Raw genomic sequence first — 19,994 nt, forward strand, 5'->3', positions numbered from 1 at the left:
GTCTGTCTGTTTCATGTGACCTGCTCAGCACCATGTGCTCAGATATACTTAGCTATCCAAGGGAGAGCAGCATATAACACCTGAAACACCAGTAATCTGGTTATATCATGTTCCAAATGAAGCACTAAGTTTAAGAAACAGAGCAAGAACAGCACTGAAATATGTACTTTCTGAATAATTACGTGATGAATTACAACACAGATTAAACATGCTGTTGACAGCCTAACATTAGACGAAGCGAGATGTCATTTATTCACTTTCCCCCAGGATGTCAGAGTTTAAGTTTTGAGAAATTAACTTTATTCACTGAAAACAACAGTAGCAAAAGTAGATTAGGAATGAAAGGTGTTTTTTTTACATTTGCATTTGTGTGTTGGTTTCACCTTCTGAGTGAATCCACTGTGTGGATGCCACAGAAAGGCATCAGTCAATCAGCTAGGATCAAAACAGCCAAATTTCCTTTGATTCTCTCTGATCAGCATCTTTTTGCTCTTTTTTAATATGTCCATCAAAACTGGTTGGAGTTTTTTCTCACCACTTTTTATCTGGAAATGCTTCAACCTGTACTCTGATGTACTTTTCGGACATACATTTCGGATAATCTAAGTCTTCCAATTCAACTACGATCGCTAATCTGAACTTCAAGGAAACCCAGAAATCGGCATCAGCCAAAGAAAAGGGTGATCGCTGCACCTCTTTCCTGCAGCTTATTTTAGTCAAAAAAAAAAAAAAAATATTCTATTCTATTCTATTCAACACAGGTCATCCCGTCATGTCTTCCTGTGGTTCCTCATAGACCAGGGGTCTTCGGTGCCGCTCCTCGAGGTTCGGTGTCCTGCAGCTTTTCGATGTTTCCCTGTCCAACACGCCTGAAAACCAGTGTTGTATAAAGTACTGAAATCTCGGAGTCAAGTAAAAGTATAGGTATCTCTCCAAAATATGACTTTGGTAAAAGTCCAAGTCACTAACTGAAATTTTACTTGAGTAAAAAGTCTTAAAGTTTCTGAAATGTCTTGAACTTAAGTATGACAATTACTGTAAAAATAGATGTACTCAAGTAATGTAATAAAAAGTAAAAAGTAAAACAAAGCAAATGCAGTTTGAATGACATTTTTTACATTTTGGTAAATTTTGAAGGTCAAATCCACTTAAAATAATATATACAACCAAGTGCAAGAGAAATTTAGACCAAGTTTAGACAGAAAATACAACCTTTTTCTAAGCTTTCAGTTTTTCTTCTTCAAGTAAGGTCGGTGCTCTACAAAATACGTGCGTCTCTCTCTTTTTTGTAATGAGTAACTAAACCAAATATTGAAAATGTATCGGAGTAAAAGTATGCAATTAAGTTCGAAAATATAGTAAAGTAAAAGTGAAAGTTATGAAAAAAATGTATACTCGAGGAAAGTATAAAGTACTCCAAAATATACTTAAGTAAAGTAGTGAAGTATTTATACTTTGTTACTATACAACACTGCTGAAAACACTATATATGAGCTCAGTGTATAATTCCCCCCACACTTTTCCTGGTTTTCTTGGCCCCGCTCCTCATTCTGCCAATGGGAATTACCCTCATACCTGGACCTGAACGTTGCCTGGCTCAGCACTGTCAACAGCCTCCTTGTAGAGGTTGTTTTATGTGCAGTCTGTCAACCCTTGCAGCTATCGCAGGGCTTGGCAGCAGTTCTGCAGACCGCTTCTGTGAGAGGAGGTTTCAGTTAATTTTAGCCTGGATGCACAAGACAAAAGGCAGGACTTGAAACAGCAGAAGGAGAGCTGAAATGGAAGTAGCCAATTCTGCCTAGAAGACAGTATTTATGATATCTGACTGGCTCTAATAAAAATGTAATGGCTCTTAAAGGCACAGTACACGCCCTCGCCATGCAGGCTCGTTTATGACGAACATCCATTCATGCATTTGACTGATTCTATGTTGCAGATTAAATATGCCTCAGAAATAAGACATTAGACCAGTAGAGCGAACCAGGCACATTATTATCCGCAGCCAGAAATCTAGTAGGTACAAGTACAACCCAAAGGAACATTTTTTTTTTAAAGCACCAAATTTCCCTGCCCTGAGCGACACTAAAGCAGTATTATTTTTCTCTTTTCTTGCAGCTTTGCTAAAGAGCAAACAACTACTCCAGAACCGTCGATTTGGATGCTGATTAAAATGGCGAATGATTAAAACGTGCGAAGAATCAAGCTGTGGGGAAAATCAGGAGGGAAATAAAACGTGATAAAAATCAACAGGATGAATGAATGTCCAGGTCCTCCACCTAATTTAAATGACTGAACTGTATCATGATGTTTGACTTGTGGAATCTGGCCTCTTAGTGATGTCACATTTATAGACTAATGTTTAAAAGCTTCCTCGTCAGCAGAAGAGTAAAGTTTACCTGCTGGTTTTTGTAACAAATAGTCCAAAGATGTGTTCAAACGATGAAGGAAGCCTGAACCTCTATGGCTGCATAACTGAGTGTCCTGACGCACGGATGCACAGTGCCAGCTGCGCCACAGCAGAAAAGAAGAAGAAGCAGCTGCAGCAGCGGGTCGTTCAGGCGGCTCACCGGCTGGCCACTTCAGCGGTGGGATGAAATCTACCCAAGTCGTCTTTTCTTTGACGGGTCAAAAAGATCCAGAATGACTCTCTCTATTCACAGCCCTGCCCTCTGGTAGGCTGGCAGCGACACCAGGCCGCCACAACAGACTGAAATACACCTTCTTCCCCAGAGCTGGGAAGAGATTACTAAGGGAAGTCTGCCCAATCCTTCCTGCACACATACCCGTCTGCATACATGACACAAGACCAAGACCACACACAATGCTGTTTTGTATATCCAGCCAATTCTGTGCAGTAATGTGCTGGAATAATAACACCTTTGCACTTTAATACCTTTCAGTAGATTCATATTTTTAGTATTTTATTTATTGGTGTTATAGATCATTTTAATTTTCATTTCTTTTTCTTTTTTTTAGCAGCGCCTAGAACCATCACTGCCAAATTTCGTTATAGAACACGATTGCAAAACAGTTTCCTCTTCTTCTCTTCTTCGAAAAGTAGCATAGATTCAGTCGGATTGGAAGAAGAACATCAATTTTTCAAGTCTTGCCATAGATTCACACGTGGATTTAGGTCTGGACTTTGACTAGGCCATTCCAACATATGATCAAGCTGAACCTTTCTGAACCGTCTTGTTGCTCCACATTTAGCTCCATCCATCTTCTCATCAAATCTGACCAGCTTACGCTTTTCAAGATGAGAAAAAATATCTGTACAATGTTATATTTGATCATGTTGACCCAACATGATGTCTGAGATGGTGTTTTTTGTTGTTGTTGTTTTTTAAAGGCGGTGCGTTAAAGACCACACATTAGATCTTCTCCATGAACGTAACTCAACGAAAATGAAGGGAACCAAAGACAGCGCTGGTTTTGACACTACAGAACTTTACTTGAATTTGATCCAAGTTCATCGTCTATACAGGGTTTATTTACAAGATTTGAAATCAGGGAAGAAAAAAAAAAAAAAAAAGATAAAAAATAAAAAAAATCCAGAAATAAACAAAAACAACACTAGATACAGCTGAGGTATCGGCTAAAAGCATTTACAGTTACGTCATTTAATAATGATGCTCAACAGTTAGAGATGCAGTGTCCTCTGCTTTTTAAAAAAAACATCTTATATCACAACATGAGGTAGGAGAACAGTGTCTCTAATTCATGCAAGAAAGAAAAAAAAAAGTCTCATCACACTGTAGTATTGGCAACATAGTATGCAATGGTCACTCTCTCACACACACAGCGCTGATAGGAAAGCAACAGATTTAGGTTTCTTTAACGTGTAAATTTCACCTTCCCGACTATGAACCGGCGCCTCCCTTTTATTTTCATCAGTTTGGCAAAATCCACACCTGTACAAAACACACGGGAGCGCTCAGAACTGCAGCAAGAAGCCAAAAAAAATATATATATTAAATAGGCCCGCATGCCATCTTAAAGACGGAGATTCTTCCACCCAAGTGTGGAAAAAAAATAAAAGCTAAACGGCACTGACTTGTTTGTAAGAAGCAAAACTACTTTGAAAGTAGAAAAAAAAATAAACATTTCAGGTTTATTTTCTGCTGCAGCAGCAAATATGAGGATTAAAAATAAGTAATACTGATTTAGCATCTGACGGGTGATGCAATTTAAAGTTGGGGAGGGGAGAAAAAAACAAACATTTGATTTAAGTTGGACCAAATTTTTTGGATATCCTGGCCAGCCCCCATCAGCCGCTAGGGAGGAGAAACTTTGCACAGGTTCAATAATTCATGCAGATGAGCCGTTTCAGGAATCTGGAGGGAAATCTTCAGTTTTTGCTTCTTCATTTCCAACAATAAAACAGATTTTTTTTTTTTTTTTTTTTTTTTACTTGGCGACACAAACCGATAAGGGCAGCAAAACATGCAAACATTATTTTTCTTTGTTTTTTTTCTTCTTTTTTCTCTAAAAAGATCTTCTTGAACATTATTTTTTTTAAATTTAGGTTAACGGAGAAAGTTCAAAATAGCAAAAAAACAAAACTGTTCTTTGTGAGAAAAATCCATTAAAAAAAAAAAAAAAAACAGGAGTCGGTTCTGACAGTGGAGCAAAACTGTGTAGCAAATAATTATTTTTTTTATACATTTTCTTTTTTCTATCGATGTCTGAGTAAACCATGCACTTCATTCCCCCCACATCCACTCTGGAAAAACCCTCTTTTTTTTCCCATCTTTAAATAAAAGAAAGCAAAAGACATTTTGGCCACTGAAGCCTTTTAGCTGTGGTCCAAACCATATAACCTTTTAAAGAGTATTTATATAAGAACAGTTAATATATTAATGACTACTATATTTACAAAGTGAATATAAATCTTTTGTTAATACGTTAAATATTTTTTTTTCTTTCATCGTCTTAATAAATGTTTTCAAAGCAACAACAGTAGAGTTTGTTCCACCTGCACCCTTATCCTCTCCCTCGGGTCAGTCTCTGTAAAGGGAGGCTGTGTAGGAAAATCTGCATCGAACAGGATGGAGCACAGTGGAATGTCTTATCAATTTGCATTAATAGCAGATGCATAAAAAAGAAAAAAAGAAAAGAAGAAGCTCAGATTTTCACAGAGGACGATCCCATTACACAGTTATTTACGCACGCACTCGCACAGACGCTCACAGGGATCTTTTCATAGTGGCGATTAAAAAAGGCGCTTCGGCCTGGGCATGATGGGATTCCTCGTCTGAGCCGATCTGGATGTGGGTCGTCCACCAGAGGGCGGCTGAAGGGCCCCAGATTTCAGCAGCTGCCTGAAACGAGGAGGGGGGGGGGGGGCCTCCTTGGGGCCACCCAGCCAGCCATGAGCTGGATGTTCTGGACGGCCCCTGCTTCGCAGCGTTTGTTCAGCCAAGGAGAATAAGTGCAAGGACCCGAAAACGGACTGAACCGACAGCTTTCACCTGCGACCCGCATTCCTAGACGACGAGTGGGGGGGGGGGGACCTTCTGCTAACAATGTAGTAGAAAAAATAAAAAGAACAGAGCAAGAGAAGGAAGCCCGGAGAGCAGTGACAGACTGCAGCTTTGATCATCTGCTGGGACCGTTTGCTGGGGGGGTGGGTGGGTGGGGGGGGGGTTCCTCTATGCGTTGTCAGGCGGGGATGAGATCGGTCTGCGGCTGCGGCGTGTAAAAAAAACACGGCAGGTGGGAAGTTTTCAACCACATGCAGAGAAAAGAAATCGTAAACATGAACTACCTGCTTGTGTTTGAATGAGAAAATCAACAATAACTGCGGCTGCTGAAGATATTATTACTAGTTAGTTCTGGTCGTTTCAGTTCGTTGCTGCAGGATTTCTCTCCTGGAACAAGAGGAGGCCGCTCTGCCGTAGTCTGCTTTAAGACGTGTGGGTTATTTGACTTTCTCAGTTGTTTCGCTTCAACTAGGGGGTTTTACTCTGTTGCATTTCCAGTGGGCGAACCTTCAACTTATGATTTACTTTGACTAGACCAGCGAAGCACGGGCTCTCCCAGCCGTTGCTACGTCGTCTTCATGATTGCTGTCCTGATACCAACGTCAACAGAATTTGCAACGTACGTTCTTAGCTTATCGAAATTGCCCGTTTGAGTTACCGCCCCCCTTTTTACACAGCTGGTGATGCCCTGGGTAGGGAGCAGTGTCGGCCATATTGACAAACGCCAGAGAAAACGGGTGTCAACCGGCACAAAAATAGGTGGAAATTGGGTGCAATACAAAGTTCCTAGGAAATATTTCACACTGAAATTTGAGAGGTTACTTGATTATTAATCTCTGCGATTAATAAAACTATTTAACTACAAACAAAGATAGACGCGAAGACGCAAAAGGTTTAGATACAAATTGGCAAACTGTCTATAACGTTACTTGTACATTCATTTATTGTTATATTATTTTGATATATAGGCTTGAGGAAATATCTAGAATAAAGACTTGATGAATCTTAAGAGTGGCATTAATGTTTATTGCGCAGAATATTGTACCTTCCTGTCATTCTGCTGTCTGCAGAGTAACTCATCGTGAATAACAAGCTCAGCAGAGCTGGTTAATTAGTCGGGCTATGAACGCTCATGGTTTTGTGGAACCAGAAATATTTAAAGAAAAGCGTAGCGGCCTACTTTTCAGCCAGCTGGCTGTCAGTGTGCAGCCACGAGTCGGGGAGGGGCGATCATTGCCTCTTCTACTCTAAACGGTACCTGACGGTGTGACAGGAAATCTTAGCAGCTTTTTAAATAGCGGTAAAAGACCCGCGCCCAGACCGACTCCTCTGCTAGACTCTGGATGAAGAGAAGCGGCCTGGTCGAGTGAGGAAGAAATCAATCTGCCCTCCAGGCTGGAATATTTCATAGCTGGGGGGGGGGGGGGGGGGGGGGGGGGGGGTCCACATTCAGCCACTTCAACTTCAATACTGGCATACTTTCATGAGGTTCTACATCTGAAGATGACAAAACGGCTGTTTTTGTACAGTAAAGGTCTTTTTTTTTTTTTTCCTCCATAAAGACTTAATATCTTAACGTGTTTATATCTATCTGTGTTTATAAGGAGTCCAAAAGAAAATATATATTCTTATATATATATATATATGTAGAGAGACCCGGTCTCATCTGGTTCTCCTCCGGTCGCTGGTTCGTGACGATTTGAGCTTCATGGGTATAAAGTCTGTAGGTACCGGCGGCCGTGCCAGGTAGTAGCATAAAGTGTCATCAGCGAGGAGCGGGGGGGGGGGGGGGGGGGGGGGGGGGGGAGGGGGGGGGTCTGTAGCTCCGGGAGCCGGGGAGCAGCGACGACTACGACCCCGGCGGCAGGGATAGATAGTGATGAAACCTCCTGTCTCTAAAGCAGCTAGTAGTACAGTAAAAACTATAAATTAAATCAAACATACATGCCCAAAAATCTTTAAATACTGTTTAAAGAGAGGACTGGGAATAATAAAAAAAAAAAAAAAAAAACATAAATCTTGCAATGTTATATTTTTTTTATAAAACAGGTAGAAGGAGGAGAGCCTGTGGAGCTTCAGGCTGAACTGTTTGTATCTTTAGAGTTGGCGAGTGACGGGGCAGCAGGGGGTGGAAGGGGGGGGGGGGGTGCAGTTACTTCAGGCCGGCCGCTGGGGCCTCAGGCATGGAGGAAGAGCAGGAAGGAGAGTGGGCGTTCAGGGGTCCTGTGGAGGGGGTGAGAGGAGGAGACGGGCTGCCTCCCATCATGCCGGACTGAGCCATCTGCTGCTTGAGCTGAGTGATGGTGTGCTCCAGCTTCTCCCGCGCCTCCCGCTCCCGGTGGAGCTCCTCCTGCAGCTCCTGCCGATCGGCCTCGGCCTGCTCCAGCCTCTGCCGCAGCTCCGACAACTGTGGGGGGGGGGGGGGGGTTCAACGAGGAGGTCCAGTTAGAATTAAACACGTCAGAGCAAACCTGGCACAACATTTACCTTTCTTTAAGCTGGATTTGTTGGTCACTTAGACATATTTAAATCTGCAGATTTTTTATTTTTAGTTTTTTATTATGCGCCTAAATATTTCTGTTAATTGGAAACATTTAAAGCTGCACTTTTACACACAGACACTCTGTATTTTGAGATCTGACCTTCTGACTTAAATATTGGCCAAATCCTGCAGCAGCAAATACAAGCTCAGTAGTTTAATATCATCCCAATTTGCAACCAAATAATAAAAAAAAAAAAGCGCCACACAGTGGCCAATATGAAGCACTGCTGCCTCGCAGCAAGAAGGTCCTGGGTTCAAATCCCGGCCTGGGGTCTTTCTGCATGGAGTTTGCATGCAGAAAGCATGCATCAGTGTCGATGCGTTTAATGAACCTGATTGGATGTTTCGGGATTTGGCGAGCGGCTCAGCACTCAGAGCTGATCCAGGGAAACCTTGCTAAGCGTTACGCTAAAAACTAAACATGCTAAATGAGTAAAACCAAATAAATAAACCATCAAACTTAATAATGGATCCAACAAACGGCCCCCAAAACATGAACACCACTATTGAGTGGCAATTCAAGAGGAAGACTTATACATTTAATACCGTGTTCAACTTTCTGCAGAGATGAACTAAACCAGTTTAACCTAATGAGGTAAAACCTGCACACAAGATGGCTTTAGCATAAAAACGCTCTTATATCCCAAAACCCAGCTTGGAGCTGCACTTCAGCCACATTGATATTCAGGGTGAAGCAGCCGCGCCTGTTTGCCACTAATGCTCGCATTTCACTGCTCAGAAAAAAAGGCAGAGAGGTAATCTTGTTTAGCGGGCACGAGACAAACGTCGTAAAGCGAGTGTAGGAATATCTGCTCCGCGGCGTTTCCTCATTCCTTTCTACAGCAGCTAAGAGGAGGAAACTAAGCTGAGGACTCTGCACGCACAGCCTTCTGACGAACTGGCAGAGAAACTGGGTTAAAAGCCGGTGGGAGCGAGGCAGGTGGGCGGAGCCTGAACGGCAGACTGCAGCCCTGAGCTCCAGCCAACATAACTCAGTCTGTCTCCGGCTCTAATCTCCTGGAAACCCAAACAGCGGCCCCGAATCTGTTCTTACATTCTGCTGCAGGGTGCAAATATTCCCGCACAAACATTTCTAATATCTGCCACTTCTATATTGCATTTTTTTCTGTTCAGCCTACATTTAAAGAATGTTTTCAAGATAAAAATGGCCCATAAAACACACAATCTTAGACCGGTGATGCGTTCAGGGACCGTACCTGCGCGGTGTAGTGGGCCTCCTGCTGCCGCTGGGCGCCCGGCTCGCAGGCGCAGGCCTGCTGGCGGAGCTGCTCCAGGCGGCTCTCCAGCTCCAGCTGCTCCTGGCGGGCCTGGCCCAGCCGCCGGGCCTGCTCGCTGTGCACCGCCTCCAGCTCGCTGCGGAGCTCCCGCTGCTCGGCGCTCAGCTCCCGTAGCCTCGCCGCCTCACCGCCGCGCAACGCCTCCAGCTCCTGAACACACAGAAGCCGAGTCAGCAGAGGCCTGGATAGAGGGGTGAGGGCGGAAAACGACTACGATCCGACCCCCGGAGGAGAAACTCTGCCCACAAGCTGACAAAAAACCACAGAACTGGGCTTCTGACCCATGACTCACATTTGGACGTTGTTCAAATGCGTTTTGCCAATAAAATACTATAGTAAAATACTTTTACTCAGTTATGCCTAAACAAGCCTGCTGAGTCCAACTAGGTAGAAACGTGAAAATAAATGCAGCTGCTGAATACAAAATAACCCGCACACTGTTTGGTCCATCATCCCAAAACGGAAGAAAGAACCGGTTACAGAAATGGGGAGAATTTATCCAGGTTACTCTGGAGGAGCTGCAGAGAATCCATCGACACCATAATTATTAGTCTTACTCCACAAATCTGGCCAATAAAAAAAAATAAAAGATTTCCAGACATGGCAAACAAGGGAAAAAACGGAAACGAACGGACCCCCAATACACAAGCACTGTGGTGAAGCACGGCGGCGGCACCATAGTGCTGTGGGGGGGGGCTTTTCTTCAGCAGGGACCAGCGAAACTGGAGCATGGACGGATGGACTGAGCCAGAGACGGAGCAACCGAGGATGAAGAGCAGAGGGAACGTGTGACTTCTGGGCAGAAATCCCCCTCCCAGCAGGACAAGGACCCCCTAAGGCCCGCCAAAAATAAATGCATGCAACACTTTTACAGGGTGCTTGCTCTTTTTCCAAATTAAAATTCCAGACTTTTTTAAAACTGATATTTTTTTTCCCAAGACCTTAACTTTATGTACTTGTATACTTGTGTGCCTACTGCCTACTTCATTGGTTGAGATTGTACAAACTTTTTATTAGAAATGTTAATTTTTATAGGCTAGTATTCAATGAACAAATGCATTATTCACAGTAAATTATGCTTTTACTGATGAAAACGTTTCAAAACATGAAAAATCACAAGTACATGAATTTCACATCAAACAAGTGTTTGATTCCATTAGGCTAATACAGTACGTGACCAGTTAGTAAAATTATAGTTTTATAGCCTACCTTCCTATTTCTCATTTCACAATGCCTTTGAGCATACTGTAAAATTCTACCATACATTTTTTTTCCCCATACTTTATTAAGACTTTCACACAAAATTCAAGACTTTTCAAGGTCTGGTAAACAGTGTTTCAAAATTCCATACTTATTAAGACTTTCAAGACTTGCGCAAGCACCCTGTTTTAGGATTTTAATCCACAGCTGGTGTTGATCCAACGTATGAAATCCCAATAAAAATACATTCAGGTTTTTGTGTTTGGGACTCAAAATGTGGTAAAAGTTCACGGAAGAGAAGTCAGTGGGTGGATAGAGAAAACCATTTCTTATTGCATAAAATGTGTGTGTGTGTGTGTGGGGGGGGGGGGTGCTTTTAAATGATGGCGGCATTAATCTGGTCCGCCTTGTGCTCCTTTCTGCGTTTCCATCGAGCAACTCACCATCTCCAGCTGTAGCTGCTTCTGCAGGGTGGAGTTGAGCTTCTCCTGCTGCCTGCTGTACATCTGCATGATCTCCACTACAATCCTGTCCTTGTCGTCCTCCGCCCCCCCAAACGCCGCCGCCGCCGCCGCCGCAGCAGCAGGGGCGGCGCTCACGGCCGAGTCCTTAGACGCCGGCTCCGTTTCCGACAGCAGCGGCGCAGACCGGCGGAGAGACGCGGTAGGAGGAGGAGGAGGAGGAGGAGTGTGGGAGGGGATGTGGGCGGCTTTCTTGCAGCACGGGCTGATCATCGTCTCCATGGAAACTGCCTGGGTTTGGCTTTCCCGCTCGGCGGCCGAGGCGGCGGCGCTCTGGGATTTGGCCTGCTCGGCGCCGGCTGTGGCAGGAGGCGACGCGTGGAGATCTGGGGAAGGGAAGAAGGAGAGGAGGATTAAAAAAAAAAAAAACTAAATAATAAGAAGAAGAATGACAAGAAAAGCAGAGGAAGTGGTTGAAAGACAAGAAGAGGTGCGAGGCTGTGTTGCTGTGCGTGCGCGCGCGCTTAGCGACAGCCTCGCGAAAAAAAAAACCTCACACTTCTTCCGAGGAAACCGAACGCTCGCCCACAGTTTCTGTGCGTTTGCCCTCAGACCCAGAAAAAAAAAAAAAAAAAAGGAAGGAGAGGCGGCGTGTGGGAGCGCCGCTCCGACTCCCCGTCGCTTTGAACCCTGGTTTGCTCCAGAAGTGTGCATCATGGGAGACATTAGGCGGGACGCTAATGTGTGGCACAAATCATCAGTGAAAAGGATGCGAAGCCACAGAGGCTAATATTAGATCCTCTACTGAAAGCAGCGGTTTGGTTGAAGGGGAAGGGAAACGCCGCAGTGCATTTAGAGTTTACAGCCGACAAAACCCAGAGTGGTGTGGAAAAAAAAGGCAGGGAAGGAGGAGGAGTGGAGTGGGAGGAGGAGGATTTGACAGCAGACTGAGGGATGAAGGGAGCCGGAGAGGGATGGATGGATGGATGGATGGATGGATGGATGGATGGATGGATGGATGGATGGATGGATGGATGGATGGATGGATGGGGGAGAAGTACGGGAACAGACGGAGAGTCGGCTCGGCGAGGCTGCGTCGCCGGCTGCCAGGAAAACAGAAAGCTGTGGAGGATGGAGGGAGAGAGGACAGCTTGGCTGGAGAGGAGGAAGAAAGAGAGAGAGAGAGAGAGAGAGAGAGAGAAACGCAGCCTGGCAGTCAGACGGTGTGTTAATAACGACAGACGGAAAAGGTTCCTGCGATCCGTTCCTGCTGTTTTTTCTTTTATTTTTCTCCTAAAGTATACGTGAAGGCATGGCGCGGACGGGGAAAGGTCCGCGGCCGCGTTGCAGCTCCGGGGTCAGCGAGCCATCCGGCACGCCGGTGCTGGAAGTAGCTGCTGAATGAACCTGATACGCCTGTCGTTTCTGCTTATGCTGCACGCGAACAGCTGCCGCGCGCTGTATTAATGTCAAGTATTTATAGTAGACACACGTCAGGCTGTGTCCACCAGGCTAATTAAACACGAAGGATCGGTTTCACGGGGAAAACGGCTGCGTTGGGAACGAGCTACCATTAAATTGGACTAAATGAATATTAATGAGCCTTCTGTGTTACACCCCCCCCCCCCCCTTGTATTCGCTAACAACTATTAGAAGAAGTGTGCTCGGCATTAAAAGTTTTCACCGACATATTAGCGTCATAATTAGCGTTTGTGCCGCGCAGCTATGAACATATGGTCAACACTTGTTTAGGTCACAACACTGGAAATCATTTTTCTTCTAATTGAACAAGACATAAGGGTGCTTTGAGCTTAAACTTACTCATTTAACGTTAATAAAGTAGAATCTTAATCACAATGTGGTATTTTTACCTTGGAGAAGGGGTTTAAAGCATATATATCACATGGATGCGGCATTCAAAATGAAATATTAGTCAATTATGCTTTCAGGAGTGTAAGAGAAAGACAGTTAAAACTAAACTAAATGGTCTTCATAACTAAATGAGCATTAAGAACGGCTAAAACATTAAAATGAGACTTGATTTTACCCTCGTTCTCTTTAAGGAACCCAGAAATTGAAAGAATCAATCTGCCCTCTAATCACTTTATGCATTTTCTTTTACATTTTTTTTATTTTTTGCATTTATTTTTTGCCATTTAAGCAAAAGCAAAACCCACACACTGCAAAAACTGAACTAAAAATAAGTCATATTTACTTAAAATTAGGGCATTTGTCCTTGATTTCAGCACATAAATAAGATGATCTGCCAGTATTTTGATCCCTAAAATAAGATAATTTGATATAATGCACTCTAAATAAGACGATGAAGACGAGTTGTTCCTATTTTAAGTGTAAAAATCTCATTCCATTGGCAGATCATCTTATTTACCTGCTCAAATCAAGGACAAATGCCATAATTTCAAGAAGATTTGACTTATTTTTAGTTCCGTTTTTGCAGTGCAAACTTTGGGTTCCTGTCTCGTTATGCTTCAGCCAAAGAAAACGACATAAAACCTGAAGCCGTTCTACTTCTTTCCCCGAGTAAAAGAGTCGTGAAGTGGTTTAAAACAAAAACTGTCGGTACTGACCCACTGGTGGCTCCTCGTGGCCCAGCATCCTGTGGCCGTAGTGATGTTTGAGCAGCGCGCCGAGCATCTCGGGACTCATCTCCGCCTCCCGCCTCAGAGAAACGTTGGGGGCCACCATCTTATCGTATGTGTACAGGTAGTAGCTGGGAAACAGAAGGACAGGGTTAAAGATGAGCCATTCAGACACGCCAGGACAGATTACCTCTGTTTTTACAGCGCCTTCGATAACATTTCCTGCCCTTTGAGCCCTTTTTCTCATTGTGACGCGCTGGAGCCACGAGCCTCTGAGTATTTTACCGGCATTAAACGGGACTGACCGACACAAAGCTGCTTCCCTGTCCCTGCTGAGGATCAGCGTGACGGCACCAAGTTTGGTAAATTTGGTTGTCGGCCTAAAATAATAGCCACTCTAAAGATGGTATAGTCTTATACACTGCAAAAAACGGAACTAGAAATATGTAAAATATTCTTTAAAATGAATGTTTTTGTCCTTGATTTGAGCAGGTAAATAAGATAATTTGCCAATGGATTAAGATTTCTGCACTTAAAATAGGAACAATTCACCTTCATCATCTTATTCCAAGTGCAGGATGTCTAAATATCTAATTTTAGGGGTCAAAATACTCATTCCATTGGCAGATAATATTATTTACCTGCTCAAATCAAGGATAAATACACTAACTTTAAGAACATTTTACTTATTTTTACATCCGTTTTTGCAGTGTACATAATAATCTAAATAGGTCAAAGTTTGTTTAAGTAAGTCAGAGTTTAAGCCAAACTAGAAATATGTATCAGAATGGAAAGTCTTGCCACAGATAATTAGATTTAGGCCAGGTAGATCTGGACTTTTCCTTGAGGTTTCACTGGAATTATTATCACTACAGACTCTGCTAATTAGGTGACTTCAGAAGACAATTGTTTTTTTAGGGGCATGCCACACTTTTCAGATTTTAACCACTTTTTCCCCCTCTTCCACTTCCCCATCATGCTCTTATGTCGCTTTACGTTTAACGCCATAACAACGTTTCTGGTGTTCTGGTTTCCTCTCTGCGTCGTTGCCAAAAACCGTAAACATTGAGGAGTTGCGGGGCTCCGGGACTCGGCGCTGCCCTTTTACAACGAGCACGCCTGAAACAAAAAGGACGACCTCGGCTCGCTATCCGTTTTGGCTCAGAGTAACCGGGGGCCAGGTCTGACAGCGGGAGCCGCGTGAGGAATATGGATGTTCCTTATCGCGTGCCGCCAGCATCTCAAACTAAACAGACCTTACGGCTTATCGCGTACGTCCAGGTAGACGAGACACCGCCAGGAGATGCTGCGCAGCCTCTAAAGCCGGCGCTGCGTCTGTACGGCGGTAAAAGGAGGAGAGCGGAGGAGCGGCGGGCCCCTCCCCCCCCCCACCAGCAGCCCTGCTTCAGACAGCGCTCAGCCTGGAGCAGTGAACTGGGTTAAGCCTGACAGCTCAGCGGGGCTCTGCTTAAAACTCCACCAACCAAGACGTTCCTCCTCTCCCTCCTGGATGAGGCCGCGGCTCCGCCTCAGACGTGACTGAATGAACGCAGACCAGGACTGTGTTGGACGCGTGTCCCGCTCCTCCGTCTCCGTGTCGACCTATGTCCAGCGCTCTGATCTGACCGGCGCGTGCCTCGTCTGGTCCAAACGCGTGACATCGGGTGACGCCGGCAGGTGACCGCGGCTCTAATCCCCCACGTCTTAATTTGCGTTGGTGTGACGTCTGCAGCGCCGCCGTAAAACCTTTTTGATTCCAGGCTTTAATCTGGGAGAGATTACCGCGCTGGCAGGAAAAAACCTGAGCCACGTCCACACGGACTCTGGAGAAAACCCAGAACGACGAAAATAAAAAGGTTTCACGCAAAACAGGCGTCAAAGATGCACAACAGGAGACCGCCAAAGTAAAAGCTGGACCGGCAGGCGTTTTAAAAAAAAGCAGCATGTCTGATGTTTCCTCTTTGTACTCATAAATTGATCGACGGATTCAAAAAGCATCCAGATCAGAGGTTTGCAACCCCGGTCCTCGAGTGCCACTAACCCTGCAACTTCTGAACGCACCCCTCCTCCAACGCACCAAACCATGAAGGTCTGCTCGTTATTCGATCCGTGATCCACATAGCGACAGTTTGGCTGATTTTAACGCAGAGATCACTCTCCAGCTTCACGAGGTCCGCCACAAACGTGAGAACAGACTAAGCGAGACTAACAACTGTTAGACTTGAGAAAAATGGCCGCAGTACCTGGGATGGACCAGGGTGGGGTGTCCTGGCTCCTCCTTGATGTCTGTGAAGAGATGGTTGAACACCAGGGCAGGTGGCGATGGTTTCCCCTGTGGAAAAGGGACGAGAAAAAAAAAACAAAAGACCAGCATAAATATGGTGAAGTTATGGTTTACAGCTCCTCTTTACCAATTTACTGATCTACGAAGAAAACTAGGCAGCAACTGACCTTCCTTGTTGGCTCTGCGTCTGATAACTTGTCTGAAGGGGAGCAAATTTCCACCGAGGACTTCCTCAGCTGGGTCTCCTCTTCCTCTGCTGACCTCTAAAACACATAAAGAGAGAGGGGGGGGGGGGGGTTAACACACCAATACTATCCAGTGTTTCCATAAACAGCAGCAGGGAAGGGGAGGCACAGAATGGCCGCCTCACACTTTCAATGAACACAGTTTCAATTCCTTAATGAGACACCAGAGGAAGTGCAGTAGTAGAGCAAACCCCCCTGATGCTGCGCACTGCCGCTCAGCTGGCCACGCCCGCTTTCAGCAATGCGGTCCTAATAGCCCTCTGTCTCCAGAACCTCATGGACCATCAGTCGGTCTAGAGAGTGAAAGGGGCCCCAAGATATACTGATTCTTTTTAAAGCTTTGGCTTCAAAACCGCTAAAACTTTGTTAGCATCAACGTTAGCCATGCTAATTTTTGATGCCAATATTTTCTGCACATTTTCCCTCACCGACAACCTTTAGTTTTCTGTGAAATGGAAAAAATAAACAAAAATGCAAATAAAATAAAAACAGAAAGCACAAGAGGAAGATAAACTAAGCAAAACCGTAACTAAGCATTCTGCGGTCAGTCAAGAATCAGTCAACATAGCTATGAATAAATGAAACAATATGTAATAATTTAGCAGCAGAAGGAATAACTGCAGCTTTTCCACCTCAAATATACCCAATAAGACAACGTTCTGCTGCGAAACTGCAGGATTTTTACGTAAATCCTCACACAGCAAGAATGTCTGACCGCTCCGAGCCTCGCGGTTAGAAATAAAGGAGGACAGTCGGCAGACCGGCTCGTTGTCAGACGCTTGCACAGCTGGAGTCAGCCTCTCGCGTCGGAGCACAGATGTGCATCAGAGCGTGTGCAGATGCGTCCGCTGAACGCCGACGCTCCCGTGTCTGTCTGGTTAACTTCGCCGCATTTCTGCCGCTGTGTGCATCACGGGGGGGGGGGCGTGAACCGACGGTGGACGCTCGTCTGTGGCAGGCGGGCCTCACTCGACAGGTCGCACCGATGCACGACTAGCTGGATGAGGATGAGGGGGGGTGGCAGATGAAACGGGGTTGTAAAAAGCATCAATAATTGACTCCCTAGCCTTTTAAAGCCCTCTCTGCTAAAGCAAGCCGGCTGCTTTTTAGCAGCTGGAGGGTTTTCCTCCGCGCTGATGCCGTCGTGACAGGAGCTAAGCACGACGACATCCTGCTGCTTTTCATCTGTACCAGCCTGCAGCCCAGCAGCCTGCGGCGTCTGCCCGCATTCCCCCCCCCAGACATCAGAATAACTCTGCTTCGTCGCTTCTCGGCCAATTTGGAAAGCGCCATCTTTTTTTTTTACCGCCTGCCCAGGAGCCTCCGACCGGGTTCAGCATCCATCAAACAGAAAGCCCTGCCTCTTGTTTTATTGAACGCACTCCTACGCAGGGCGTTTTTAAACGGGTTTTACACCCAAACATCTAAGTTAAAAGGCAAAAAATAAAACTGCTAGTGCTAATTTGTGTGGTCCCTCCTGCAAGCCAAAGCAGGGGATGGTCCTTTATTTACAAGGCCGTGGCTGAATGAGCATGCAAATGCAAGAGGAGGAGGAGGAGGAGGAGGAGGAGGCGGAGGAGGAGGAGGAGGAGGAGGAGGAGGGAGCTGGATGCGCAGCCTGGTGTGTCTGTGCGTGCAGAAAGGAGGCTCGTCCGTCCCCGAGCGCATATGGTTGGTGGTTTTTCCTTTTTTCTTTTTTTTTTTCCCCTGCTCAGAACGAAGTACTGCAGCACTGAAGGGAGGGGGAGAGGGAGGGATGATGGGACAGCAAAAAGATGGAGGGAAGGAGGGAGGAAGGATGGATGGAGAGCTGAGAGAGAGAGAGAGGGGAAAAAAACACTGCAGTGGTGGGTGGGATGATGTGGCTTCCCTTAGGAGGAGGAGGAGGAGGAGGGAGGAGGAGGAGGGAGGGGGCACATTAACTGCAGGTCATTCAGGGGTCTTTCATCACCTCGACCCCCAAAATAAGGAGAAGCTCCGTGGCTGAGACTAATTACCTGCATGTCGGTGCGCACCGATCACAAAGAGACGCCCGTGTTGAATGCTGGGAGATTTGGGGAGTGGGATCACGGTGCCAACGACCGGCGATTAGTCTATTGAGGAGTTATGACCTTTTTCTCCTTTGCAGAATCTTTTTTTTTTTTTTAAAGTCAGTCATGCTGCAGACGTTTCACAGCAGCAATGGTTTCTGGTCACGTCAGAGAGCCAAGTCTGGACTTTGACTAGGCCACTTCAAAACCTTGATTTTTTTTAACTTTTTTCTGGTTGTTGGCGTCTCATTACCAGATGGACTCGGATAATCGCCCAGCCGCATAAACCAGCTGATCTCTGATTGCTTGGACATTCTCCTCCTCATGGTTCCAATCCTTAACGATTATTTTGTAACACCAGACTGATGGATATCATTCTCATCCGTCGAGCAGACCAGGTCTCTTTTCTGACAGCTTCTGGTCTACTTCGTGCTGTCAGACAGGTTCTAGATAACCAATGTCTAGATCCTGCCGCTCTGGCTCCTCTCTCTCTGTGACTCCTGCTCACCTCACAGCTCTACACCCACCGGCTCATTATCGCCGCTGCTCTCTGCTCCTTGATGAACGTTCGCACATGTCTACACAACTCTACCCCCCCCCCCCCCCTCACAGACGCCAGGCTGCTCCTTGGTCTTAATCTGCACTAATGAAGCACCTATCCGAGACGTTTCGGTGACCCGCACACACCGGCGAGGCCGACCTGCTGACAAACGAACTCTTTGTCGGAGGCCCATGGCTCGCCTCACGACGGCGTGGATTAGCATTCCACGCGCTCGCTCAGCTGAACTCTGCCCCGTTGTTCCTGATCAGCAGCGGTCCGCCCGCCGCTGCCGCTAGACCGGCAGAGCACGGCGGAGGGAGCGCTGCGCTCCAGACACAAGCAGCCATGTGAACTCCCCACAGTGACCCACTTCCACAGCCTCGGTTCAGCCCCCCCCCCCACTTCCTCACGTGACATTTCTGCAGCAGATGCATGGAGGTAGCAGAACAAGCAATGTTTCTGGAGAGCGGTTCTGTTGGATCCCAGAGTTAAAGCTGCTTCGCTGTTCTGCACAGAGCGACATCTGCGCTTCTTGCAGCAAAGCACAGACTCGCACCAGCAGCATCTGGCCCCTTACTCTGCTCTCTTTTTTTTTTTTTTTTTAATCTGAACTTTGTAGCTTAAAGCGTTTTAAATTAAGGCCACCGTTCAGTGTGTGCTGGAACCTTTAAAAAAAAAGAAGAAGAAGGCGGCATTTCTGGCTCGCTTATTTGTAGCTTTAGACAATTTGAAGGGTAGAAATGAAAATGTGCTGCAAGGACAGGATTGAGTGATTGTTCCGCTCGCGCGCACAAGCGTTCCTCATCTCATTCAGCTGATTTCTGCACGAGATCAAGGATTTTAGCTTTAAGAGGAGGAAAGGGGAGGGGGGGGTGGACAGCCATCCAGTTTCTTTGCTGCAGAGCACGCCAGCGTGAGCGGCGGACAACCAGAAGGGGAGACGGCCCATAGGGCTCGGGATCCGCGTTGCATTATGGGACGTGGCGGCCATATTGACAGCAACGCAACGTTAAAATACCTCTGACATAACGTTGTTGAACGAAGAGACGTAGAAGTAGAGTTGAGAAAGAATAGATAGAAAAAATATGTTAAAATCCCGAAAAGGATCTGAAATTTACCGGGACACACTAAATAGAGAAATCAGGGACCGGTATGTTGACAAAATCAGCATTATTATGGAGCGCCGACGACCACTTGTTGCCACTGTTTTGCATATCAGACGTCTTCGGCTACCTAGTTTGTGGTGTGAGCGCCTAGACTTCATAAAAGTTCCAAAGCTACAAGTCCTTGGAGTCTCATGTTCAGTTCAC

General features: G+C 45.7%; 1 protein-coding gene across 1 annotated transcript in view; it reads right to left on the bottom strand.

The window, feature by feature from the left end:
• Positions 1-3,427: 3,427 nt before the first annotated feature.
• skila (SKI-like proto-oncogene a) overlaps positions 3,428-19,994 on the bottom strand; it is a 38,341-nt gene continuing 21,774 nt past the window's right edge. Inside the window, exons 2-7 of the mRNA XM_036138396.1 lie at positions 16,036-16,131; positions 15,828-15,916; positions 13,573-13,715; positions 10,967-11,370; positions 9,243-9,473; positions 3,428-7,890 (exon numbers count right to left, since the gene is read on the bottom strand). Coding sequence (XP_035994289.1) covers positions 7,636-7,890; positions 9,243-9,473; positions 10,967-11,370; positions 13,573-13,715; positions 15,828-15,916; positions 16,036-16,131 — 1,218 coding nt within the window. The 3' untranslated portion in view covers positions 3,428-7,635. The remainder of the gene's footprint in view (positions 7,891-9,242; positions 9,474-10,966; positions 11,371-13,572; positions 13,716-15,827; positions 15,917-16,035; positions 16,132-19,994) is intronic.

The sequence above is a fragment of the Fundulus heteroclitus genome, chromosome 6, assembly GCF_011125445.2.
Source record: "Fundulus heteroclitus isolate FHET01 chromosome 6, MU-UCD_Fhet_4.1, whole genome shotgun sequence".
In the NCBI taxonomy this organism is placed as follows: Eukaryota; Metazoa; Chordata; class Actinopteri; order Cyprinodontiformes; family Fundulidae; genus Fundulus; species Fundulus heteroclitus.